At 54.0% G+C, this 26,057-nt stretch overlaps 3 protein-coding genes across 3 annotated transcripts in view; all 3 read left to right on the top strand.

The window, feature by feature from the left end:
* Positions 1 to 26,057, top strand: part of LOC102447914 (cell adhesion molecule CEACAM5-like) — a 96,269-nt gene that overhangs the window by 10,394 nt on the left and 59,818 nt on the right. The window contains exons 3-6 of the mRNA XM_089774518.1: positions 1,281 to 1,583; positions 3,737 to 4,042; positions 5,671 to 5,967; positions 8,596 to 8,937. Of these exons, the coding sequence (XP_089630644.1) occupies positions 1,281 to 1,583; positions 3,737 to 4,042; positions 5,671 to 5,967; positions 8,596 to 8,937 (1,248 nt within the window). The remainder of the gene's footprint in view (positions 1 to 1,280; positions 1,584 to 3,736; positions 4,043 to 5,670; positions 5,968 to 8,595; positions 8,938 to 26,057) is intronic.
* Positions 13,513 to 25,139, top strand: LOC142821082 (immunoglobulin superfamily member 1-like). The gene is made up of 4 exons (XM_089774528.1): positions 13,513 to 14,827; positions 17,057 to 17,362; positions 18,414 to 18,704; positions 19,526 to 25,139. The coding sequence occupies exons 1-4, from the start codon at positions 14,599 to 14,601 to the stop codon at positions 19,888 to 19,890; spliced, it is 1,191 nt and encodes a 396-aa protein (XP_089630654.1). The 5' UTR covers positions 13,513 to 14,598; the 3' UTR covers positions 19,891 to 25,139.
* Positions 20,618 to 26,057, top strand: part of LOC149520991 (Fc receptor-like protein 5) — a 26,700-nt gene continuing 21,260 nt past the window's right edge. Inside the window, exon 1 of the mRNA XM_089774118.1 lies at positions 20,618 to 20,712. Within this exon, the coding sequence (XP_089630244.1) occupies positions 20,618 to 20,712 (95 nt within the window). The remainder of the gene's footprint in view (positions 20,713 to 26,057) is intronic.

Raw genomic sequence — 26,057 nt, 5'->3', positions numbered from 1 at the left:
CCTCCGTTGGACTATTGTGTCCAGTTCTGGGCACCACATTTCAAGGAAGATGTGGAGAAATTGGAGAAGATTCAGAGAAGAGCAACAAAAATGAGGAAAAGTCTAGAAAACAGGAGCTATGAGGGAAGGCTGAAAGAATTGGGCTTCTTTAGTTTAGAAAAGACAAGAGTGAGAGAGGACATGAGAGCAGTTTTCAAGTATCTAAAAGGGTGTCACAAAGAGCAGGAGAGAAAAATTATTCTCCTTGGTCTCTGAGGACAGGACAAGAATCAATGGGCTTAAACTGCAGCAAGGGAGGTTTAGGGGATTAGGATCACACACAATGTCAATTTTACCCCATCTCTGGTCAGCATCAGTCCCTGTGTCTCCAGAACACCCAGCACTTTGGGGTTATGGGGAAGGGGAGCAGGCAGGAGGCAGGGATGGAGGCAGGGGGGGGGGGAATCCCGAGCAAGCAACAGAAGCAGGTTAACTTCATAACAGGAGTTTATCAGCTAGGGTGTTTAATTGAAACCCAGATTTGGGGCCAGGCCTGTAACGTGCGTCAGTGTCACAGAAACATCGACTCTCAGGCCAGAGGGGCCGAGTGATCATCTGCTCTGACCCCACCAAGCGCAGGGACCAGCCCTGAGTGAGCCCTGCCTGGCACAGGGCAGATCCTTTAGACACACCCCCAGGGCTGGTGGGAAACTGCCAGTGACGGCGCAGCCCTGTGCGCTGCTCTGGGTGCTGGGGGCCGGGATGGAGGCAGCCTGGCCTGATGGTGAGAGCAGGGCAGGGACAGGCTGAGGGGGGTCAGGGCAGGGGCCCTTGCAGCAGCAGGATGTCACAGCTGCTCAGCTGGGCCGTTTCCTGGCTTCAGCAGCATGTCCCCTGAGTCATGTGACCCCGAGCGCTGGGTGTCCTGAAAGGACGTCCTATGGGCCTGAGCCCCCCAGGATCACTGAGGGGCTGGTTCATCCTCTGCCTTGGAGGGAGGGGGGAACATCAGAGACCCTGGTTCCCTTCCAGCCCTGCCCCTCCCAAGGGCCCTCAGCCCCTCACACCAGGACCCTGGTCACCTGTACAGGTCTCAGTGCATCCACCCTGGCACCCTCCAATGGCACAACTGACACCCTTTGGCAGGACCCAGAGCTGTGCAGAGGGCCTGGGCTACAAGGGGTAAATTGGGGGGCTGGGAGAAGCTCTGGCTGGGACTGACTGAGGAGTGGGGTGTTACTGTTTACGTGAGTGGGGCGCTGGCTCTGAAAAGTTTTCTGCTTCCTCCCTCCCCCTTCCAGCCCGGCCGCCTGCCCCCAAACTCACTGTGAGCTCACAACACCGCGTCTTCCTACCTGGGGAATCTGTGACCCTGACGTGCTCAGCTCCCAGCACTGACACCGCCTCCGGGATCCGGTTCTTCAGGGATGGAAAGGAAATCAGCTCTGGAGAGCTCCAGACATATCAATCCAATGCCAAATTTCTTCAACTGTTGAGTGTCTCTGAGACAGACGCTGGCGCGTACAGCTGTGAATACTGGAAGAAAGAGTCTGGGCGAGAGATCCCATCAGAGAGGAGCCAAACCATCTCCATCACACTGACCAGTGAGCTCCCCTGTTGCCTGCTATTGGCTGGGCTGGGTTGGGGGGTGTCTGCTCCATGCACGGGTGAGACAATCTGGGTGCTCAGCTCCAGACAGGGTCACCGTGGGGTCAGTTTCACCCCCATCTCCGGTCAGTGTCAATGCGAGGGTCCCTGGAGCACCCGGCAGTCTGTGGTGCCGGGGAAGGGGAGCTGGCAGGGAGATGGGGACGGAGGGGGGATTCCAGGAAGCAACAGCAGCAGCTTCAGTTGACAGTGGGACCTGATCAGCTGGGGTGCACTCAGCTCTGCACAGGGCCAGCCAGGGCTAGTGGGTCAGATCCAGCCCCCGGCTCTGGTCTGTGCCAGGCCCTGGGTCTTTGCCTTTGGGATTTGGGATGGGGCCATTGATGCTACTTTCCTCCTAGGGGCTCCCAGCCCTCAGAGGTTTGTAAATGTAAGAGTATGTGGTTAAACAATTCCCCTGTCTCTGGTCAGTGTCAGGCCCTGGTGTCTGTTTTGCCGGGGATGAGGGGAAGAGCACTGGTCACAAAGGGCAGGGAGAGCTGCCCAGCTGCTCAGTAAAGTTTGTCACTCCAGGGCTTTGCAGTTGGGGAACCGGACCAGGAATCCTGTTTTACATCCGCAGCCCTTCCATTTCATAATTATCATCAGGAGATGGATCCATTTCTCATATTCCCCCCTCACCAGTTCACTAGGATCCCCACAACCCAGTGATAAGGGAGAGAGAGGCACCTCCAATTAGAAATCTTACTCTGAAAGCAGGGATCTGGTCCCCAAAGTGGTTTTGGACCCAGTATGTTCAGACAGTTCAGTTGTTGATTGTTTTCTTTAACATAGCAAAGTCTCAGCAGTAGTACTCAGAGATGTTTCTGTTCACACCAGAAGTGCTAGAAGTCAGTTTTACAGAACTAAGGCTCATGAGAACCTGAGTGAGGAGTCTACAAGGGAAACTGTGACAAAGATAAGAGTTTACATGACAATTTGTGACAGACTAGGCGTCACCATGAAGTCGAGATAGGAGGCGTTGTCAGGGTCTTGGTTAGAGTTAAGATGATTTCTCTCTGTTACAGGGAGAGAGGCCTGGATAACTTTTAACCCTTACAGCAGTTTTCTTTTAGAGAGTTTTGATTTCCTGCACAGTCTCCCCCCCACCCCCACCCCTGACACAGTTGGTGTTATTTGATTTTTCTCCCACAGTCACCAGCTGCCCATGTAAGAACTGTCACCTCCCTGCCGACTACTCCACTGTGACGGACCGGGCCAGGTCTGGGCACAGCTGAGGGTGTCCGCTCAGGGCAAATTGCTCAAATTAGGGGATCCGTACAGACCCAGACAGGAGGGCTACGTCTAGACCGGCATGATTTTCCGCAAATGCTTTTAACGGAAAAGTTTTCTGTTAAAAGCATTTTTGGAAGAGTGTCTAGATTGGCGTGGACGTTTTTGCGCAAAAGCACTTATGGCGGAAAAGCGTCCGTGGCCAATCTACACGCGCTTTTGTGCAAAAAAGCCCCGATCGCCATTTTCACGATCGGGGCTTTTTTGCGCAAAATAAATCTGAGCTGTCTACACTGGCCCTCTTGTGCAAAAGAACTTTTGCCCAAACGGGAGCAGCACAGTATTTCTGCAAAAGCACTGATTTCTTACATGAGATCGTCAGTGTTCTTGCGGAAATTCAAGTGGCCGCTGTAGACAGCTGGCAAGTTTTTCCGCAAAAGCAGCTGCCATTCAGCCAATGGTGCCAGAATCCAAGCTGCTCTGAGTGAGGCCACGGCCCATTGGCAAGTGTGAAGCTGCCTGGGGGTAAGGAGAGTTGTGAGCAATATTACTGCCTGGTCTGTGCCTGCTGGGGGCAGCGCCCTGACACCCCCGGCCTCAGCCACACAAGCCCCCTCCCAGCACCTGCAGGCTGAGCTGCTCCTTCAGGTACGCAGCAGGGGAGACTGGTCCCACTGGGTCCTGCAGGGAGATCTCTGCTGCCCTCAATAACATTTGCAAACTTGGGGAGGTTTATTGAACCCCAAATTTCTAGGAAACAGGCTGGGTCTGTGATCAGGATCCCTCTGTCCTTCTCCGCCCTTTCCTGGCTCCTCCTCTGCCTCTGGGTCACCAGCAACTCACATAAGAACTGTCTCCTCCCCCTTGTCTTTTGCAGATCGCCCCCCAGACCCACAGGTAACTGTGTCCCCAACGCATCCTGTCTATATCGCTGGGGAAGCCGTGACTCTGACGTGCTCAGCTGCCGGTGCGCCTGCTGTGTCCGGAATCCGGTTCTACAGGGACAGTCAGGGAATCCCTTTCAAGAAGCTTATCTCATCTCTCGACAGTAACACTGAGTCACTGCTACTGTCAAGCGTGTCTGCAGGCAGTGCTGGGGAGTACAGCTGTGAGTCCTGGAAGACAGTGTCTGGCCGAGAGATCAAATCCGTGGGGAGCCGACTCAGCTCCATCAGGGTGACAGGTGAGTTCCCCCCGTCCGCTGCTCTTTGCTGGACCTTACTGGGGTGTATCTGCTCCATGCCTGGGGAGAGAAACAGCCCAGCACTCAGCTCTGCACAGGGCTCCAGTGATACTGGAGACCCAGGTAGTGTAGAACCAGCCAGTATCCTGTGCACCAAGTTTCCCATGGAAAAGTTTCCCTGCCTCTATAATTCCTGAGATGACTGTTCCATGGAGAGGACATGATATATCTAGACTTTAGTACGGTATTCAATATGGTCCTGCAGGACCTTCTTATCAATAAACTAGGCAGGTACAACTTAGTTGGCACTACTGTAACATGGGTACATAACTATCTGGAGAACCGTTCTCAGAGAGTCGTTATTAATGGTTCACACTCCTGCTGGAAGGGCAGAACAAGTGGGGTTCCGCAGGGGTCAGTTTTGGGACCGGTTCTGTTCAATATCTTCATCAACGATTTAGATATTGGCATAGAGAGTACTCTTGTTAAGTTGGCGGATGATTTGAATCTGGGAGAGTTTGCAAGTGCTTTGGAGGATAGGGTCAAAATTCAAAATGATTTGGAAAACTGGAGAAGCGGTTGGAAATAAACAGGATGAAGCTTAATACGGACAAATGCCAAGTGCTCCACTTAGGAAGGAACAATCAGTCTCACGCACACAGAATGGGAAGCGACTGTCTAGGAAGGAATACGGCAGAGGGGGATCTAGGGGTCATAGTGGACCACAAGCTAAATATGGGTCAACAGAGTGACACTGTTGCAAAAAAAAGGAAACCTGATTCTCAGATGCATTAACAGGTGTGTTGTGAGCAAGACATGAGAAGTTGTTCTTCCGCTCTATTCGGCTCTGGTTAGGTCTCAGTTGGAGTATTGTGTCCAGTTCTGGGCACCGCATTTCAAGGAAGATGTGGAGAAATTGGAGAAGATTCAGAGAAGAGCAACAAAAATGAGGAAAAGTCTAGAATACAGGAGCTGTGAGGGAAGACTGAAAGAATTGGGCTTCTTCAGTTTAGAAAAGAGAAGATTCAGAGGGGACATGAGAGCAGTTTTCAGGTATCTAAAGGGGTGTTAGAAGGAGGACGGAGAAACATTGTTCTCCTTGGCCTCTGCAGAAAGGACAAGAATCAGTGGATTTAAACTGCAGCAAGGAAGGTCTAGGTTGGACATCAGGGCAGGGGCCCTTGCAGCAGCAGGATGTCAGAGCTGCTCAGCCGGGCTGTTTCCTGGCTTCAGCAGCATGTCCCCTGAATCATGTGACCCCGAGCACTGGATGTCCTGACAGGACGTCCTATGGGCCTGATCCCCCAGGGTCACTGAGGGGCTGGTTCATCCTCTGCCTTGGAGGGAGAGGGGGGAACATCAGAGAACCTGGTTCCCTCCCAGTGCTACCCCTCCTAATGGCCCTCAGCTCCTCACACTGGGTCCCTGGTCACCCATACAGGCTCAGGGCATCCATCCTGGCACCCTCCAATGGCACAACTGACACCCTTTGGCAGGACCCAGAGCTGTGCAGAGGGGCTGGGCTGCAAGGGGTAAATTGGGGGGCTGGGAGAAGCTCTGGGTGGGACTGGCTGAGGAGTGGGGCGCTGGCTCTGAAGAGTTTTCTGCTTCCTCCCTCCCCCTTCCAGCCCGACCGCCTGCCCCTGAACTCACTGTGAGCCCACAATACCGTGTCTTCCTACGTCGGGAATCTGTGATCCTGACGTGCTCAGCTACCCACACCGCTTCCGGGATCCGGTTCTTCAGGGATGGCCAGGAAATCAACTCTGGAAAGCTCCTGAGGTATCCGTACAATGTCAGATCTCATCAACTGTCGAGTGTGTCTGAGTCAGACACTGGAGAGTACAGCTGTGAATCATGGAAGACAGAGTCTGGGAAAGAGATCCCATCGGAGAGGAGCCAACCCATCTCCATCACAGTGACCGGTGAGAGCCCCTGTTGCCTGCTAATGGCTGGCCTGTGGTATTGGGGAGTCTGCTCCATGCACGGGTGACACTGCCCAGTCACTCAGCTCCAGACATGGTCACCATGGGGTCAATTTGACCTCCATCTCTGGTCTGTGTCAGTCCGAGGGGCTCTGAAGTACCTGGCATTTTGCGGGTGCCGGGGAAGGGGAGGTAGCTGGGAGATGGGGATGGAGGAGGGAGACCAGCAAGCAACAGCAGCGGCTTCAGTTTCCAGCAGGACTTGATCAGCTGGGGTGTTTCATTATAGCCCAGATTTTAGGTCAGGTCTGTGACATTCGTCCGTGGCTATAAGGGGCGACCGATCCCCAAGGTTCCTGCCACAGAGGGGTCAGTTCTGGGCAGTCCTAGGACCTGGCTAATGATGCCCGTGGCCTGTTTTCCAGAACCTGGGAATGGGAGATGGGGGATGGATCAGTTAATATGATGGAAAATTCACACATGGTCCCAGCCCCCAAAACCTGATCTGCAGCCCCTGACTCCAACCAGGGCCATTCCCTGCATCTCAGACACTCTGTGGTGGTCACCCATTTCAACCCCTGTCTCTTGCTCCCAGGCGGGGTTGGAGGGAGGGTGAGGGATGCTCTGGGGGTTGGGAGGCTCTGGCAGGAACACTGGAATCTTTGGAGAGGGGTGACGACCCAAATCTCCCCCCTCTCTGGCACGCAGGGGCCCAGAGGCTCCCAGCTGATCAGTGAGGTTTGTCATGCACAATGCACTGCTGGGGGGGGTGGAGGGGTTGGGAGGAAGGGCACAGACCCCAGACACTGCTGAAGGGGAAGCTCTCAGCTCTGGGCACTGCTGGGGGGGAAGATCACAGCCCTGTCGTTCAGGCAGACAAAAGCTACAGATGCTCAGGATGCAGCCCGGCTGCTGTTTCCAGGATGATATCAGATGAGGGATCGGTTTCTAGGCTCCCCCTGCCCCCCACAGGCCAGGGCACCTCAGTGAGCAGCACGTACAAGGCTGGTATAAGGGTGATGGTCTGTGGGCACATTGCTGGCACCTGCCTTTACTGCAGGGCAGCGTTGTCTGTGCCTGCTGGAGGGCACCACAAGCCCTCCCCCCTCCCTGCTGGCGGGACAGGAGTGGCCCCCTCAGGTTCCCAGCAGGGGAGGCAGGTCCCACTGGGTTGCGGGCAGGGAGATCTCTGCTGCTCAGGGGTTGCCCAGTGGGGACGTGAGCACAGAGCTGGAGCTGCCTGGGGCTGTGCCCACGATCCTTCCCTGGCTCAGCGTTAGGGGAGGGAGAGATCCCACCATGACACGCTGGGCACCACCAATTACAAATCCTACACTGACAGCAGGGATCTGGTCTCCAACGTGCTCCTGGTGGCAAGGGAGTGACCGGCTGAGGCTCACAGCACAGACAGAGGCTACCCACCCCTCACCCCTGCTGTGCCCTGGGCAGCCTACAGCCACAGACCCTGCCTCCTGTGGGGGAACATGTGGGCACGGGGCAGGGTGGGGCTCAGAGCGGTGCAGAACTCTCCATCCCGCTCTTGTTCCCCAGCCGTGTCCCCAGCCTGGCTGCCCGGATTCTGTTCGCAGAGCCTGGGGCTTCCTCCTTCCCCGCCCCCTGCACTGACCCCTCCCTCCCAGAGGCTCCTTCCCACAGCCCCATTGTCTGCCCTCCCTCTGCTCCCCAGACCTGTTATTCTTAGCCAACCCCCCTCCCCACTCACACATGCATGAGGATCCCATCTCCACCTGGCAACCAGCCAAGGCAGGGAGCTGATCTCTGATGGCATCCCCGTGAGAACCAGGAGGGGCCCACTGGGGCGCAGAGCTGAGGCAAAGAATCCAGAGCCCAGGCCTGGATCGCCAGCCCAGGCACAAGATGATCGACCATGCCAGGCCTTGCATCTTGCCTGAGCTGCCTCCCACAGGGCAGAGACCTGGAGCAGAACCAGCCCCAGCCCCCATCCTGCCTCCTCTGGTTCCAGCTCTGCTCACTCTCCTCCCTCCCCCTGCGCTCAACGTGGTGGCCCAGCTGAGAACACAGGGCCCCCCAAACAAGCCACAGGGCTACATGCACCTCAACACAAATCAGCCATGGACACGTCCATCCAACATGGCCCCTGATTTCCAATATGGCTGCCCTCAGAGTGGCACAGCAAATGGCCGGTCAAAGCAGCAAAGAACATGGCCGCCCAACGGACACAGACCTGGGCATCCCCCTTTGACAGGGCTGCCTCGTGCCTCTCTCCTCCAGGATGGCGGATTGTGAGCAGGGCTCCCAGGTCTCAAACAGCCTGGCCAGAGGGGAGGGGATCCCCACAGACCCTGGCACCTCCCTGTCTGTCAAAGGCTCCATGAAGCCACGGAGGGGGACACAAAACGAGCGATGTCCTGTTGCCCTTGTCCACTTTTGACCCCCTTACCCATATCTCAGCCCCATATTGGCAGGAAGGAAGCCGTCCAGAGCCCAGCTCCTGCTCATTTCTGTGAGCAGCCCCTGGGGACCCTGCAATGAAACCAGAGGCTCTGGAGAGAGAACAAAGTTCAGCTGGGAATGAACCAAATTGGGATCTCCACTTTCTCCCCTCCTGGGGCCCTGCTGACCCCTCCCCTTTCCTGCTCCCCACAGATCCCCCTTCCCAGCCAGAGCTGAGCGTGGATCCCCCGTCTGGAGTGGTGAGTGAAGGGTTTTCCCTGAACATCATCTGCACGGCCCCCGGAGATGCCCGTGAGAGGAGGTTTCACTTCTACAAGGACGGAGTCGAGCTCGTTCCTGGGGATCTGGGCTCTGAGATCAGCACCATGGAGCGTAGCAACAGCTCTGTGAAGGGCTCAGTGCTCAGCATCCCGTGGGCCGGTTCCAACATCACCAGGGAATTCGCCTGTGGGTACGAGGAGAACGTGGCTGGAAGATGGATACTGTCTCTCAGGAGCTGGACGGTGAATGTTACTGGAAACATCACGATGTCAGGTGAGTCAGCTGCTGCCTGTGACTATATCCCCAAAGTCCCCTTCCCAAACCCCCACACTTCCCCACTGCTCTGGCAGGACAAGCAAGGACAGGGCAGGTCACAGCGGTGTTACAGGACAGGCCATCAGGAGAGGGACAGACACACAGAGAGGAAGGATCTGGTTTCAGTGTCCATGTGTAATAGGGGAGGGCTGGGGGTGGGATTCCCATCGCAGCTTAACGGCCCCTGAGATCCAGGGGAGTTCATCACAGATCCTAGAGCCAGAAAAATCTTTGATACCACGGGCAGGATGCTCAGCAGTGACACTAATCGGCTGGTTCCATTCATGATTCTCCATCTCTGCAGGTCATGGCTTCCACTGGGTCCGGGAGCTGGCAGTGGGTGGCTCCTTCTTCCTCATCAACGGCATCATCTTCCTCATCTCATGCTGCTACTTCTAGATCCGGGTACCTGGCTTGTTCTGCCAAGGGGCCCTTCATTCTGTGACTTGGATTCTCCCCACAAGTTGTCCCATTTGCTGCAATCACTCAGCTTGAATTTCAACCGGAAGAGGGAAACTCTGGTGGAAAATCAAAGAATGAGACCTTGGAAACATCCACATGGTCTGAAAGGGCTTTGGGCACTACGAGCATTTCAGCCACTAACAGAACTACAGCTGCATCCAGGGTGGGGCACGGCCACTTTTTCACAACAGCATAACTCCTGTGCACAGAGATTGCTTCCGCAGTGTGAACCCAGTTCCCCAATATTCAGCCCCCCTCCCACACACACACACACACACACACACAGCTGTGAAAATGTGTTTTCTGGTGAGGAATATCTTCCCAAACCACACAGGTAAACAATATCACAGGGGAGATACGGCTGTTCTCTGAGTCCCTGTGAACTCCGTATTTGAACAGAGTGCAATGGGAAGTGCCTGGAATGGGATGGCTTCTCCTAACACCAACCAGGAAAGAGACAATGTTACCAAGTTCAAGACAGTCCTCACCAATGACAGAACTGAGTGACTGTGGAAAGAGACTGAACCACGACAAGCCAGAGACATAGACTGAACCTGGAATGGGTTTGCTTCTCCATACACTTTGCAGCAAAGAAGTCAGAGGGAGACATTGGGGAGGGCTCTGGTTTGGACCCACTCAGTCACTGCTTAAGGTTTGAAAACTACAAGACAATGTTATTAGAAATTGACCGTGTCCCTTTTTGTTAAAACACAAGGAATGATCAGAGTTTATAGGGATTGTGATAGGGGGGATACCGCACGTTGGACTGTAAAAGGTTAAAACAGCCTTGGCAGTGGGCTGTGGGTGGCAGCCAATCAGAAGAGGGCTTGTGGCAGCCAATCAGAGCTTGGCAGGCTGTATAAAAAGGCTGGCCAGGAGGGGCTCACTTTTGCTCCATCTCTGGAGGATGAGGGACCTGGCTGGCTGCTCGCAGGGTACCTTGGACAGCGCCATGCTGGGGGAAGATAGGGGGAGCCCAGACAGAGTCCAGCGACAATCCCTATGGGCACTGCCCAGCCCTTCACAGGCAGTCCCAGCAGAAGAGCGAGGGCTGGACGGGCCATGGAGACTGAGCTCCCCCCTCCCCTAAGCCGGGCCCATTGGCGTGGGGCTCTGTGGGGGCAGGGGAAGGGGTCACTCTGCTTCACCTCTGGGCTCCCACAAAACTAGCAAGTTCCAGCGAGACATTAAATTCCAGAGACGCCACCGGAAACACCGTGAGTGAAAACTCTCCCCCTCCCCTTCCCGCATGTCAGGCCGGACTTCCTCATTTCTCGTTCTTGCTTTCAGGGCCTTCTAGCTCCTGCTGGGCAGGTCATAGATTGGACCAATGGGGTCTCCCCCCTCTTCTACCACTGCCCCCCATTAGAAAATGTAAGGTCAATACCCAGAGAGGAACAGTGGTCTTGAGGTGGAGCCATTTGTATCAACAACCCTTCCCCCATTTTCTGCCCACTCCCTCTGCCCAATCTGTCAGTCTTGCGGTGCATGGGGGGGAAGGAGCTTCCCACACTCAGTATGCCCTCCCCTGCTCCCCCTGAATGGACAGAGTGGGGATTAGTGGATTCCTGAGGCACATCTAGGACCTTCCTGTCCTGGTTCCACTCCTGAAACCCCAAATCCACTTTGGAAAATGCAGCTTGTCTCCTGGACTCTGGATGGCACCTAGTCCCACCCCCTCTGTCAGGTCCTGCGCCCATGGCAGGAGGGGCGATAGATTGCGGGTGTGAATGGGGTTATTGGAGGGGAGCAAGCTATGGGACGGGGGGTGAAGTTGCACAGTCTGGGGGAGCTGGACTTTGCCAGCGGTGCAGCAGGTGAGTCCATCCTACCGTGACAATCTCCAGGAGCTTGGCCACTTGGCTCATGCAGTTTTGGGGAGACAGATTCTTCTTTCAGAAAGAGCGTCAGGGCCCCAGTGCAGTCCCACCCCCTAGAGCAGGAGCCCGGCTGGAGCGCCCAGCTGAGAAGAGAAGAGCTGTGTCAGACACCGGTGCGTGGTGGAGACGGGAAGCCAAATGTGAGATCTTCTGCCAGAACAGCCGCTCCCTCTGGAACTCTAGAGCGTGGCAAGAATGTCCTGTCACACGGCTTTGAAGTTCCTCTCATGGGGGGCAGTCAGAGGAGACCCCATGGGGCTGCTCCCCGGGGTGCTGATAAAACCACAGACACTCACCTCCTTGCTCTCTCGGGCTTCTCACCGCCTGGTCCTGCTAAGCCAGATCTCCTGGTCTTCCCTCAGCTAAGGCCCCGAGCTGAGTTCACCGCACACTTCCGCTGCCAAAGCAGAGCAAAACAGACACTGAAAAGCTTCTGGTCGCAGGAGGATGCAGTTTGGGGCCTAGCTTCCAGGATGCAACTCCCCACACGGCATCCGAACCTGCACAGAATTACTGGGGTGAGCCCCCTTTCACAATGCATGGAGGAACGTGCGCATGGATTGCTCCTCTAGCTAACAGTTATTTACACTGGGCTGGGTAGCAAAGAAAAGCGATTTTTATTAAGTACAAACACTAGGACTATGTCTACATTGTGAGTTTTCTTGGCAAAAAATGAGGGACTTATTTGCATGAGTCATGATCTCATTTGAATATTTTCTGCCAATCCGTTTTTGCGCTGTGATTTTTGCCCAAAACCAAGCTGCCCGGAAGTGTTCTTTTTGAGAGAAACCCCCTTTTCCCAGAAGATCAGTATGCCTCCTTTTGGGGGGCATAAGGATCTTGCAGAAAAAGGGGTTTTGTGCAAAAAAAAAACCCCATACACACTGCTTGATTTTGAGCAAAAACAGAGTGACAGAAAATATGCAAATGAGATTGTGACTCATGCAAATGAGTCCCTCATCAGCATATTTTTTGCAGAGAAAATGCATAGTATAGACATAGCCCTAGGTGGCTGCAAGTGAAATGAATGCAGCAAACTGAACTATACATTTAAACAGAACTACTCCTTACACACTAAAATTTATTGCACACTTTTACAGGCAAAAAACCCACCAAGAAAGGGAAGATCCTTTTCTCCCGGAGGGCTCTGACTGTTCTCCTGGGAGTATCCAGCCAGCCAAAGACAAAGGGACAGCAGCTGCCCATTGTTTTATAGATTCCACTTTGGATGGAAATTTTGGGAGTTTCCTCCCGTGCCTGCCAAGGAAAATTCCCTGGGAAGACCCTCCCTAGTGGGGGGTCATGTGACTTCTGAAGACCAATCACTGCTTTGACTTAAAGGAGGTTGCTTACTGGGGATCACCCAGAGCATCAGGGAAATGCCCAGATGGCTTCCCCATGCACATCAAACCCTAAACCATTCCCGACTCCGTCTCACACACGAGTGACACCTGCCCGGAAGTAAGAGCCGACGGTGACATTCACATTGATGGTTCCAGGGGGGTGTTATCCAGAACCTCATGTAGTTATGGGTATGTGTGTCCACACAACAATGTCCTACCGCACGGCGTGGGGGTGGAACATCACAATTCCGGGCATGGTGGCTGGGGGCAGGGCAAGGAAAGAGAAGGTGGATCCTGGTGACGGGGGAATGGGAATCCCTGCCTCATGAGAGGGACAGAGGCTCACCACGCTCAGACCAGAGAACAGGGAACACAGGGGGCAGTCTCACGATGACCAGAAAATGTCAGAGTCTTTCACTGTGGAGATATGAAAATTGCACCCGGGTTGGGGCTGGGGCAGGGTGTGGCTGGTGGGGCAGAGGGGCTCATGGCTGGGGCGCCCCCTCAGGTTGAACCCTCTCCCATAGGGCTAAAAGGGGAGGCTGGGCCCGTCTCTAACAGAAACGGGTACCCTGCGCGCCACACGCCGGTGTCTCTCCAGCCCCTGAGCTGCGCGGAGCACACCTGAGCCTGTGGCTTCCTCTGCCTCTCTCAGAACGGAGGTGACGGTTCCCCTCCCTGTGCGCAGCCGCAGCCTCAGTCGAGCACCCAGCTCCCCACCCAGAGCGACCGGCTCAGCATGGAGCTAACTCGTCTACTGCCTCTGCTGGGTAAGTGCCCCCCTCGGCCCCCAGCCCCTTTGTGTGTCTGCTATTTGCTTGTCTGGAGACTCCCCCCAGCCCTGCCCTGTGTCCCCATCCCCTCCTCAGAGTCCTCACCCCCTCTCTGCTCTTCTCTTCCAGCCTCACTGCAGACTCTCCCCGGGCCGGTGTCCACCGCAGGTAACGAGGTCTCCTGGCCTCCCTGGGATGCTCGCTGTGGGGTGGGGAGGGAAGAGGGGCCCTGGAAATGGGTCTGGGGTCCTGCTCCTCTCACTCCATGGTCCTGGGAATTACAAGGAAAGGGGGAGCATCTCCTGACATTGGGGGGTAGAAGAGGGACCCCATCTGATGACTGTTGGGTGGGTCCCAGACAAAGGGGGAGAAGCTGCCCCATCCCCCTGGGCATGACCCAGCCCCTCACAGGCAGTCCCAGCAGGGATAGCGAGGGCTGGACAGGCCATGGAGACCAACCCCTGCCTCACCATGACACTGAGTGCCCCTGAGCAGGGCCCATCTGTGTGGGGCTGTGTGTGGGGGGGGGGTCTCTCTGCCCCAGCTCTGGGCTCCCACCGAGGGCTCAGTCCCAGAGCCACAGACCAGCCCTGTGTAGCAGAGCAGTAAACGCAGGTTCTGCAGAGACCTCAGAGGAAATGTGATGGGTGGAAAACTCCCCCCTCTGTTCCCCACACACATCCGCCCGAGCTTCCTCATTGCTGTGCAGAGCCTGCTGGCCACTGCTGGGCAGGGCTGCTGTTCCGGTGATGAGATCTCCCCCCTCTTCTGCCCCTGGTCCTGCCCTTCGACGGTGTGAATCCCCTGATGGGAATGGGGGTGTTGGGGCTGATCCATCCTCTTTATGCAGCAACAACATCCCTCCCCCTCTTTATGCAGCGTTAGTGTAACAGACGCCTGCCGGCCTCCCTGTCTGTCTGTGTGTCTGTCTGCATAGAGATACCACCTCCCTGCCCCACATCTCCCTTTGCATCCTCAGGGCCCCTTGCAGCTTCAGGTGGGACTGGCTGAGGGGTGGAGAGTGACTGTTTATGTGAATGAGACATTGGATCTAAAGAGTTTTCTCCTTCCTCCCTTCCCCTTCCAGCCCGGCCGTCTGCCCCTGAACTCACTGTGAGCCCACCACACCGCATCTTCCTACAGGGAGAATCTGTGACCCTGATGTGCTCAGCTCCCCGTTTTCCCACCGTGTCCAAGATCTGGTTCTTCAGGAACGGCCAGGGAATCGACCATGGGGAGTTCCAGCAGTTTCAATACAATGTCAAATCTCTTCAGCTGTCGAGTGTGTCTGAGTCACACGCCAGAGAGTACAGCTGTGAGTACTGGGAGAGAGAGTCTGGGCAAGAGATCCCATCAGAGAGGAGCCAAACCATCCACATTGTAGTGACAGGTGAGACCCCCAGTCACCTGCTGTTTGCTGACTACATGGCCTGGTGTCTCTCCTTCATGCACTGGGTGAGACAGCCCGGTCACTTGGCTCCAGACAGGGTCCCCATGGGATCAGTATTCCCCCCTGTGCCTTGTTAGTTTCAGTCCCTGTGTCCCTGGAACAGGCAGGCACTTTGGGGGAAGACGTGCTGGAGATGGGGATGGAGTTGGGCCCAAGACAAGCAATAGAGGTGGCTTGAATTTAGAGCAGGTTTGATCAGGCGGGGTACTTAATCGAAACCCAGAATTGGGGCCATGTGTCAGCGTCACAGCAACATCGATTCGGAGGGTAGAGGGGCCAAGCGATCGTCAGCTCTGAGCCCGCAGAGCACAGGGAACAGCTCTGAGTGAGCCCTGCCTGGCACAGGGCAAATCCTTTAGAAAACAACCAGTGATGGCACAGGTCTCTGTCCTGCTCTGGGTGAGAGTGGGGCCAGACTTGGGAACAAGGGTGGATTAAGGCAGGTGCAGGATGGGGGTGGGGAAGAGTGGAGGGCAGGTGCAGGCCGGTGGGTTGGGGCAGGAACAGGCTGGATGCCGATGACAGGAGCCAGGCACGGAGCAGGGCCCCTCACAGCAGCAGGACGTCACAGCGGCTCAGCCAGGTCCCAGCCAGGCCATATTCTGGGGAACGGAACAGAAGGAGCAGGGAGGGAAGGGCTGGGAGGAATTTGAGGGGCTGCGAGAGTCATTTGGGACATCGCATCTCCAAGGATCCAGGTTTTGGTGGATGAACACTGGAGCAAGAGCCTGTGCATAAGCCTCATGGATGACGTTTGTGTGATGACATTCAAAATGTGCATAGTTGTTAATGGTTGAAGGTAAAGAAGAAAAGGATTCTTCAACAGAATGTTTGGAGCATTTGTAGATATCTAAAAATTCTGAACCTAACAACGTTTCTAAAATCCTGTGTGTCCAATGAATTAATACATGGTCAACCATAGAATCATAGAATCATAGAATAATAGGACTGGAAGGGACCTCGAGAGGTCATCGAGTCCAGCCCCCCGCCCTCAAGGCAGGACCAAGCTCCACCTACACCATCCCTGACAGATGTCTATCTAACCTGTTCTTAAATATCTCCAGAGAGGGAGATTCCCCCACCTCCCTTGGCAATTTATTCCAATATTTGACCACCCTGACAGTTAGGAATTTTTTCCTAATGTCCAATCTAAACCTCCCCTGCTGCAAAACCGTTAAATCTGGGTTTTGTGGATTGTTTTGGCCTTTCGCTGAGTGTTGGGTTCCAGACAAGGGGTTTCCATTAAATGTTGAATTTCTTTGAGGGGGGTCACTGAGGCCACATTTTGCTCTCTGGTATCGTTCTGGCTCTTAGGCGTCATCACGGCTGTTCCCCACTTGGAGTGCAGAAGGTGGAGGCCTGCGAGACCCCTTACAAATACCCTGCCTCTAGGGCCTTCTGCTTAACAGCTCCCCATGGTCACAGAGTCCCTGGCCTGCGGAGGTAGCTGCCACCAGCAACTGAGAAGAGATTCTCTTTCTTCTTCAATCCAGGAAGGAATCACTTAGGCTATGTCTAGCCTACAATGTTCTGTCAATTTGCATACCGTTCTCCGATAGTTTTGTCGGAAGATGCTTTTCTGAAAATTGGCCCATCTACCCGGGACCAAATTTCAGAAAAACCTCCTCTTTCAGCAGAGCCCTTCTTTCTCGTCGAACAAGGAAGACAGGGCTTGTGAAAAAGCGCATCTGTTCTTCCAACAACAATGTCGGAAGAGCAAATCCGTTCCGTAGTCTATAGGTAGCAACTTCTTTCAGAGGGTACCCCAAACCCCTCTACCACAAGACAGCTTGAAAAAACAAACTGCCATCTCTGGTAGCTGACCCCTCAGTCTTAGACAGGCACACACAGACCTCCCGTGGCCACCCAGGACACAAGGATCAGTTCATAGCCTTAGAAAACATGTTGTTAACAAAAGAAAAATATCTGCTTGGCAAAACTAAGTTGTTTGCCAGGGGAGGCTGGTCCTACTGGGTTCCTGGCAGGGAGATCTCAGCTGCTCAGGGGTTGCCAGCCCTGGTGGAGGTGTGGTTCCGGGGCTCGGAGCTGGGGCTGGCTGGGGTTTGTGCCCAGGATCCCTCCCTGTTCTGCCCTTCCCTGGCTCCTCCTCTCCTTATGGGTCACCAGCCACCAACGTAGGATCCGTGTCCTCCCTGTTGTCTTTTCCAGGTCCCCTCCCGACTCCCCAGCTCACCGTGTCCCCATCGCAACCTGTCTACGTCGTTGGGGAAGCCGTCACCCTGACGTGTTCAGCTGCCGGGGCACCCACCGTGTCCGGGATCCGGTTCTGCTGGGAGAGTGAGGAAATCCTCTCCAAGGAACTTCCTTCATCTCACGACAGTCACACTGCGTCACTCCCTCTGTCGAGTGTCTCTGCACTCAGTGCCGGGCAGTACAGCTGCGAGTCTTGGGAGACAGTGTCTGGCCGAGAGATCAAATCGGGGGAGAGCCCACCTAGCTCCATAAAGGTGACAGGTGAGTCCCTCCATCCCTTGCTCTTTGCTGGCTCTTGATGGGGTGTGTCTGCTTTATGCTTGGGGTGAGAGACAGCCCAGAACTCAGCTCTGCACAGGGCCACCCCCGTGTATCTAGTCAGTGGGCAGAAGAACTGGACATTAAGGGCAGGGAGAGTTGCCCAGCTACCTAGTAAATTTCTCCCTACAGGGCACGGCAGTGGAGTAACTTGACTCCAGTATTCAGAGGGACAAAAGACTGTTGAGAGTCTATGGGTTAATTTGCAAGGTGCAAACAATATCAGTGATGTTGTGTTTGGTGTCTGCTACAGGCCCCCAGAATCAGGTGGATGAGGTAGATGAGGCTTTCTTCAGACAACTGAGAGAAGCTTCCAGATCGCAGGCCCTGATTCTCATGGGGGACGTTCATCACCCTGAAATCTGTTGGGAGACCAATACGGCAGTACACAGGCAATCTAGGCAGGGGGTGAAGTCTCCATCCCTGGAGGTGTTTAAGTCTCGGCTTGACAAAGCCCTGGCCGGGTTGATTTAGTTGGGATTGCTTCTGCTTGGGCCCTTACATCCTCAGCCCTTCCACCTCATAACTATCATCTGATGCCCCCCCTGAGTCCTTAGCAGAACCAGTAGCTGAGGATGCCCAGAGCCCATCGATAGCAGGAGAGATCTTACCCTGCCGTGCAGGGCACCACCAATTACAAATCTTACTCTGAAAGCAGGGATCTGGTCTCCCAAGGTCAGTGCCTGGCTGGTGCTCACATATGAGACAGAGACCCCCCCCCAATTGCCTTCCCTGCCAAGCCCAGCCCAGCCACGGGATCCCACATGCCGAGGCCCTGCCCTGAGAGGTAACATGTGGGCAGAGGTAGGGTGGAGCTCAGAGGAGTGCAGGGTGCTGTATACATCTGTGCCGCTAGGAGATCCAAATAGAGAAGAACCAGCCTTGGTCTCTCAGCCTGAAAGAGACAGCTCTGGCACAGAGACTGGAGGAGTTTGTGTGAGCGAGTCAGGGACCTGGCTCATCTATCTCCCCTCCCCACTTCTCTCCCTCCCAGCACGTCCACCTCCCCCCAGCCTGTCTCTGGACCCTCCTCTGCCCATCTATATCCGAGAGGAGCGGGTCACCCTCAGGTGCTCCAGTCAACTGAATGAGGAAGCAGCAGGATACAGGTTCTTCAACCAGAGAGGGGAGCAGATCTCCAGCGGGGAATCCAGCCAGGGCACCTGGCAGATCAGCACGAGTGACGCAGCCGCCAGCCAAGCCTACTCCTGCCTGTACTGGAGAGTGGAGAGTGGGCGAGAGATCCCGTCAGAAATGAGCCCCCCTGCCCTCCTGACAGTGACGGGTGAGACCCTCTTTCGACAAAGCTGGGGGGGGGTAAGATGTGATGGTTGCCACTGGGACAGTCCATTCTCCATCCCTTTCACAGGGCTGCAATGGTTCAGACCCTGCTTACACCAGGCCAGGAAGGACGTGGAGCAGAACCAGTGCAAACTCCCCTCTGTGGCTCCAGATCCTGCTGTCTCTGCTTCCAGTTCTGCTCATTCTTCTTTCTCCTTCCTAATTTCATGGAGGTTAGGTCCATAAAAGGCTATTAGCCAGGGGGTAGGAATGGTGTCCTTGGCCTCTGTTTGTCAGAGGCTGGAGAGGGATGGCAGGAGACAAATCGCTTGATCATTGTCTTCGGTCCACCCTCTCTGGGGCACCTGGTGCTGGCCACTGTTGGCAGACAGGATACTGGGCTAGATGGACCTTTGGTCTGACCCAGTACGGCCGTTCTTATGTTCTTATGTCCCTCCCTCTGCGCTGGGCTCTGCTCTTTGAATTCACATCTTTGTTCTCTCTTCCCCTGTCCCTGCTTTGCTCGTCCATGTGCCCTGATCTGCCCCCTGCCACCCCGGTCTGGACCAACGTGGCTCAGCAGAGAAAATGGTTCCCCCCCAGCCCCACAGGGCCACCAATCGGTCAACAGGACTGCTCTAGGGATGTCAGTGTGGTATTAACACAAGGCTGCCGTGGACACACCAATCCAAAATGGCCACCAATTTCCAATATGGTCTCCCTGAGAGACAGTGGCAGAGTACATGGCAGCTCAAAGCAGCAAAGAACAAAGTTCAGTTCCGCTTTCTCACCCTGCTGGTCCCTCTTCTTTCCTGCTCCCTGCAGATCCCCCTCCCCAGCCGGAGCTGAACGTGGATCCCCCGTCTGGAGTGGTGAGCGAAGGGTTTCCCTTGAACATCACCTGCACGGCCCCGGGGGATGCCAGTGAGCGGAGGTTTCACACCTACAAGGACGGAGTCGAGTTCGGTCCTGGGGATCTGGGGTCTGAGATCAGCACCAAGGAGTCCGTCACCAGTTCTGTGAAGGGCTCAGTGCTCAGCATCCCATGGGCCGGTCCCAACATCACTGGGGATTTCACCTGCGGGTACGAGGAGAACATGGCTGGAAGGTGGGTCTCGTCCCCCAGGAGCCAAGTTGTGACTGTCCCTGGGAACATCAGAGTGTCAGGTGAGTCGGCTGCTGTCTGCTAACATCTCCCCCCAAGGTCCCCTTCCCCAACCGCCACACTTCCCCACTACCCTGGCAGGACAAGGTCACAGCAGTGTTACAGGACAGGCAGGCAGGAGAGGGACAGACACGCAGACTGGAAGGGTGTCAGTGTCCACATGTCAGAGAGGGAAGGCCTGGGGGTGGGTTTCATGATGGCTCTTGAGATCCACGGGAATTCATCACAAATTCTAGAGGCACAAAAGCTTTGATATCACAGGGAAGGATGTTCAATAGTGACATTAACCATCTCGTTCCATTCATGATTCTCCAGCTCACGGCTTCCGCTGGGTCCGGGAGCTGGCCGTGGGCGGCTCCTTCTTCCTCATCAATGGCCTCATCTTCCTCATCTCCTACCGCTGCTTCTAGAGCCGGATAACAACTCGTTCCACTGAGGAGGCCTTCATCCCTTGCTCTGGATTCTCCCCACAAGGTGGCCCATTTCCTGCAATCACTGGAGGGGAAAGCTCTAGTGCAAAATCAAAGAGTGAGACCCTGGAAACATCCTCAGGGTCTGAAAAGGCTTGGGGCACTGTGACGGGGTGTATGAGCCTTATGAGGCCCACCTGGCTGAACACGCTCTGCGCCCACGACTCTGTTGAGCATGCTCAGACTGCAGCCCAGGTATAAAAGCCTGCAGGGAGACTCAATCTGGGCTGACTGCTGGTGAGGGAAGCTCTTGATCAGCATCATACCAGAAGGCAGACAGCAATGACCCGAGTGCCAGCCGAGACGTCTCCCCTGTGGCCTATGAGGGAGAAGCGGCCCTCAGGGGTGGAGTGGACCCGGCGAGCCCGTGGGATCAGGTAGGAAGTGGCCCAGGCTGGTGTGTTTCGGACGGATTCCCCACCGAGGGAGTGGTTAGCTCTCCTGCAACTCACAGGGCCCTGGGCCGGGACCCCGTGGATTAGGGTGGGCCCAGGTCCCCCTACTAGGGGAGATTGCCCCTCCCCATGATTTGCCATCACCGGCCAGTGGCCCCTGCCTTAAAGGGCCAGCAAGCCTTTCTGACTGACTGGATCAGGCCAAGCTGCCCATCAGGCCCTAGAGTTGGGGCCAGGCCATAGCTGGGAATAGAGTGCGGGGCAGGCTGTAGACCTGGTTGGTTTTAGGAGAAGCAATCCCATTCCAGGCACATCCCATTGCACTCTGTTCAAATACAGATTTCACAGGGACTCAAAGAACAGCCGTGTCTTTACCTGTGTCGCTCTCACATATACTCCCCTGTGAAATTGCTTTCCCATGCAGTTTGGGAAGTTATTCCTTCCAAGGCAGAACACAGACCCACATTTTCACATCTGCGTGTGGGACATGAATACTGGGGAGCTGGGTTCACACCAAAGAAGCAATCTCAGTTCACAAGAGTTATGCAGCTGTGAAAAAGCCCCGCCATGGAAGCAGCTGTCATTCAGTTGGTGGCTGAACTACTCCTGGTGCCTGTTGCGGTGTGTAAATAGTTTCAATGCCTGGTTTTAAGAAATGTGGCAAATGCCGCGAGGCAATGCCTGCCTCTGATGGCCATTCCCTGCGTATCAGGTGTCTAGGGGAAGGCCGCATACCTTCAAAATGTTCCCATTGCTCAAAGCTCACAGCTAGAGCAAGAAGGGATAGGACATGCATTTGAAAATCTTGCTATTCGACAAAGCCCTGCAGCCTCAAACTCAGCACAGTCGTCCAGCTATACCACCTACTATAGAGAAAGGTCATGGTCTCCCAGATCACCCACGCTCTTGACCCACTCTGATTATTACAAACGGTACTGACATTCTTCATCACCATACCATCACCAGAGGTCGCCATCACAACATCGCCAGTCGCCTCATACACACCCCCACACGCAGCTGTGAAAATGTCAGGCTGTGCTCTGTCTTGTGAGGAATAACCTCCCAAACCACACGGGCCAATCATATCACAGGGGAGCATATGTTAAAGTTGGGGCCAGGCCATAGTTGCGAATAGAGTGTGCGGGTGAAGATATGGCTGTTTTGTGAATCACTCTGAAATCCGTATTTGAACAGAGCACAATGGGACATGTCTGGAATGGGATTGTTTCTCCTAACACCAACCAGGAAAGAGACGGAAACACCCATTCAAGGACAGTCCTCACCACTGACAAAACTGAGAGATCGTGGAAAGAGACTGAACCAAGACGAACCAGAGATATAGGATGAACCTGGAATAGGATTGCATCTCAATACACCTTACAACAATGAAGCCAAATGAAGACTTTTGGGAGGGCTTTGGTTTGGCCCAGCTCAATCACTGTTTAAAGTTTGAAAACTACAAGACAAGGTTGTGGGAAACCAAACTGACTGTGGCCCTTTGTTATAATATAGGAAATGATCAGAGTTTATAGGGATTATCATGGGGATGGGTGGGGGGAACTGGACTATAAAGGGTGAAAACAGCCCTGGCAGCAGGCTGTGGGTAGCAGCCAATTAGGAAAGGACTTGTGGCAGCCAATCAGAGCTCGGCAGGGCTGTATAAAAGGGCTGGCTGGCCAGGAGGGGCTCACTCTTCCTCCAGCTCTGGAAGGAGAGGGACCTGGTTGCCTGCTCGCTGGGTACCTTGGACCCTGCTGGGGAAAGGCAGGGGGAGCCGGGGAGCTCAGCCCCGAACAAGGGCTGATGGATGTTTATTTCCAGTGTATTCTCTTGCTGCTTATCGTCTTTGTTCTGCCAGGCGAAGCTAGTTTTGATCACAAATGCTTTGGCCCAATGGATAAATGCTTATCTTCTTTCAGAGCCCTCGATTTTCCAGTTTCCACCTCGATGGGGATGTACAACATCTTTGGTACCGTTACGCCTGTTCTCGGAGTCTTCCTAGAACATTTGGCCTTCACATGTGTCCCCCCAATTCCTCGTTCTGTCACACAGAACCAGGTTGATTTCTTGGTTATGGTGAAGCCAGATGCACTTTTGAACAAGGACATCAAATTTCAATTAACCTCACGCCCCCCAACCATCGCACCTTCTTACTGATTTCTCAAGTTTTTGTTGCACTGTCTGAAAAAGCTTACTCCAAAAGGAGCTTGCAGCGTATATGTACCCTGAAATGTAGGACTGAGCGGGGACCTCAAGAGTTCATCAGCTCTGGCCACGTGTGCCGTGGTAGTGTTACTTCAACCTGGAACAGCCCGATGAGTGTCTGGCCTATAACAGACATTTGCAGCATCCCCAGGTCACTTATCCCAGAGCATAACTGCCCTTAGAGGTGGAACGTTTCTTGAAATGTCTCCTCTAAATCTCCCTTGCCACAGATTACACCCATTCTGCCTTAACGTCAGTGGACATAGAAAACAGTTGACCAACCATCCTCTTTATAACATTGGCTTAGCAGTTGGCTACCAGGTCCCCCATCAGCTCTGTCATCTCAAGACTGAACATGCTCTGTCATGAACTCCCCCGATTTGTCCACATGTTCCTTCTTGTGTGATGAACAGAACTGGGCACAGAACTCCAGCCTCCCTGGTGCAGAGTAGAACAGGACAATTATCTCCCATGTTTCTTCATGTTCATACACCCAAGAATGCCGGTCGCCTCTTTCTCATTAAACCCACCTTACCCCTCACCATTTGTCTTTCCTCCTCCAATAGGGCTCAGAAGTCTTCTACGCACTCTTAGTTCTCCCCTCCTCACGGGTCCACATGACGCAGTCGAAAAACAAAGTCAGACCTGCCAAAGATCAACATGTGCTGTACAGCGAGGTGGTGACAAGCCACATCCAGAAAGTAGCTAAATAAGAGAGGAATCCTTTTTCTGTTCCTCTTTTCCCCTTCCTCAATCAGTCATACCCTGAACTCTTTATTATACCTCTAGCCCTTGTTTGGCACATGGCAAAGGGCCGACCCAAGTCACTGCAGTCAGAATATTTAGCCAACAGCATCTTGTCTAGTATCATGAAAAAACTGATCACCCCCTGGTCAAGAATATCACTTGGTCTTGGTTGTGTCGAAAGAGTTACCCATGTAGCAGGAAATATGTTATGAACAGGGCTTGACAAACGAGTAGATTTCAGCCAGTCACTCTGTGCCTTCTATTCACCGGCACTGGTGCGTGCGCGATGCGAGGCTGGTGAGTAGCTCTCGCCACAGTTTGTTGAGCCCTGGTTATGAAGGTATTTGAAAGAGAAGCAAGACTTATACCCAGCAGTGTGGATTTATGAGTTTTTGTGGCTCAAGTGAACTGCCCGCAAAGAAACACCACATGACTTTGCTGCTCCTGCAAGTCTGAGGCCAGCTCTTGCTTAGCTGCAGGTGTGTGGATCTACGAGTATTTGTACATCTCAAGTCAACTGCCTGCAAAGAAACACCACATGGCTTAAGTGCTCCTGCAAATCTGAAGTCAGCTCTTGCTTAGGTGCAGGTGCTAGGTAAGAGCTGACAACCTCATCACTGGCGACTAGGCCAAGCCACCTGGGTGTTAGTTTTGTTCGATATCAGAATTAGACGTATGAGAATGTGTTCAATGTTTCTTAATATAAATATTAAATTTGCAAGAATGTGCTTAATGTTTAGAATTTATAACCTGTTTGTTGCTGCCTGTGTTAATCTCACAGATCATGGCCACACGTCATGGTATGAGCTGATGTGTAACTACACGCTCTATAACTGTGAACACCTACATAGCCTGGAGAGAAGTGTGACCAAGTGTGAAATACGAGTTTCCCACAAGCAGAGCTATTTTCTCCCCACTGAGAGAAGGCCCCAAGACATCAGACAAACCAGTGTGGACCATCAGAGCACAAAACACTTGGCCGTTGGCTCCCCAGACTCGTGGACTGGAGATGAACACATGAACTGGTCCCGTCCTCCTGATGTCTGGGGCAAGGGAGTAAAAATCCCTGACAAGAGGAAACTGGTTTTTGCCTGTTTGAGCTCTGCAGGGCCAGACACTGTGAACTGAAACCAGAGATCCCCAGAGCTGCCTTGAGAACCCTACGAAACCTATTTGAATAACAGATGACTGTAGTTCTGTCACTCACCAGATTTAGATGGGTACTACTTGGGGTGTCTCTTTCTGACTTTAAACGGCAGAGAACTCGCTTATTTCATTGTTAATAATCCTTTAGGCTTTGCCAGCAGAGAGTATGTAAATGAAGTGCTGATTAGCATTTTGTCATGCTTCTTTTGCATAATTTATTTGAGTCAATTTAGCACAAGATCCTTATGCCTCTCCTGGAGAATTGGAGTGGGGGGTCTGAGGGGCTGGGGCAGAGCAGGAGGCCAGGGATTTGGATTGCTGGCCCTGGGGTACTTCCGAACCAGGGCAGCTCTGTGGGTTGGTAAGGGGTGGGAACGCATGATCCCCTGAGGGCTGGCTGCCCCTAGCCATAGCCCCTCTGCCCCCACCTTTTCCAGTGGACCCACAGCAAAGCACCCACACACACACACTTTACCCAGGGCCTGGCAAAGTCTGTGACCAGCCCTGCTGTGAATTAACAACTCACTTCCTCTTCACCGGTTCACTTCTCCAGCACAACTACGTCCCCATGTGTGTCTTGGCCCCGGTGTTGGTTTTACTTTCGCTTTCCCATACTCGAGCTCAGACAGAATATGGACCTGCAGTGCAGAGCCCAGTTTTCGTGGGATAAATGTTCCAGTCCCTCACCTCCAGCCTGCTCGAACCCGGTGTGTCTCAGAAACTCCTCCCCCTTGTCTGTCACTGAGAGAGCCCTTGAATTTTCTGTGTGTGGATCTGCAGCCTTGAGCAAAATGGTTGTTTCCCCACGTTTAGGTTGAATTTCCCAGAGGAAACTCGCTGTCCGGAGCCAGACTGTGATCCCACCTTCACACCCAGTCTCCCTGCTAGCAGGGATTTCATTGCGGAGAGGTTCTCTCTTGAGTTGGACTATTCCGGCTCTTCTCTCTTGTAAGCAGCAGACAGAACATCCTTTCTAGGAAACTCAGCGCTCTCGCTTCTGCTGTCCGAGTTCCCAGCGGATCGGATTTTCAAATGTGAGCTCCCTTCACAGATCCATTGCCCTCTTCACACATCGGCCTTCATGCCGCCCGTGAGTCTATCTCTGGCCACACGCTCTACCAGCTCACCCAGGGCGCATCTCTCTCTCATTGAAGAATGAGCGACCAGTTTGTGAGCTCATTCTGCATACACTCTATAGAGAGTGATACAGATTTCTGTGGGGTTCTGGT

The sequence above is a fragment of the Pelodiscus sinensis genome, chromosome 30, assembly GCF_052426305.1.
Source record: "Pelodiscus sinensis isolate ZL-2025 chromosome 30, ASM5242630v1, whole genome shotgun sequence".
Lineage (NCBI taxonomy): Eukaryota > Metazoa > Chordata > Testudines > Trionychidae > Pelodiscus > Pelodiscus sinensis.
The sequence above is the reverse complement of the archived record's forward strand: the minus strand, read 5'-3'. Positions and strand labels throughout refer to the sequence as shown.

Excerpts from the sequence above, each read along its gene's own strand:
- LOC142821082 (XM_089774528.1), top strand. The coding sequence starts at position 14,599 with ATGTGCTCAGCTCCCCGTTTTCCCACCGTGTCCAAGATCTGGTTCTTC. Across the intron at positions 17,363-18,413 it reads TAGCTCCATAAAGGTGACAG|CACGTCCACCTCCCCCCAGC; the intron begins GTGAGTCCCTCC and ends TCTCCCTCCCAG. Across the intron at positions 18,705-19,525 it reads TGCCCTCCTGACAGTGACGG|ATCCCCCTCCCCAGCCGGAG; the intron begins GTGAGACCCTCT and ends TGCTCCCTGCAG.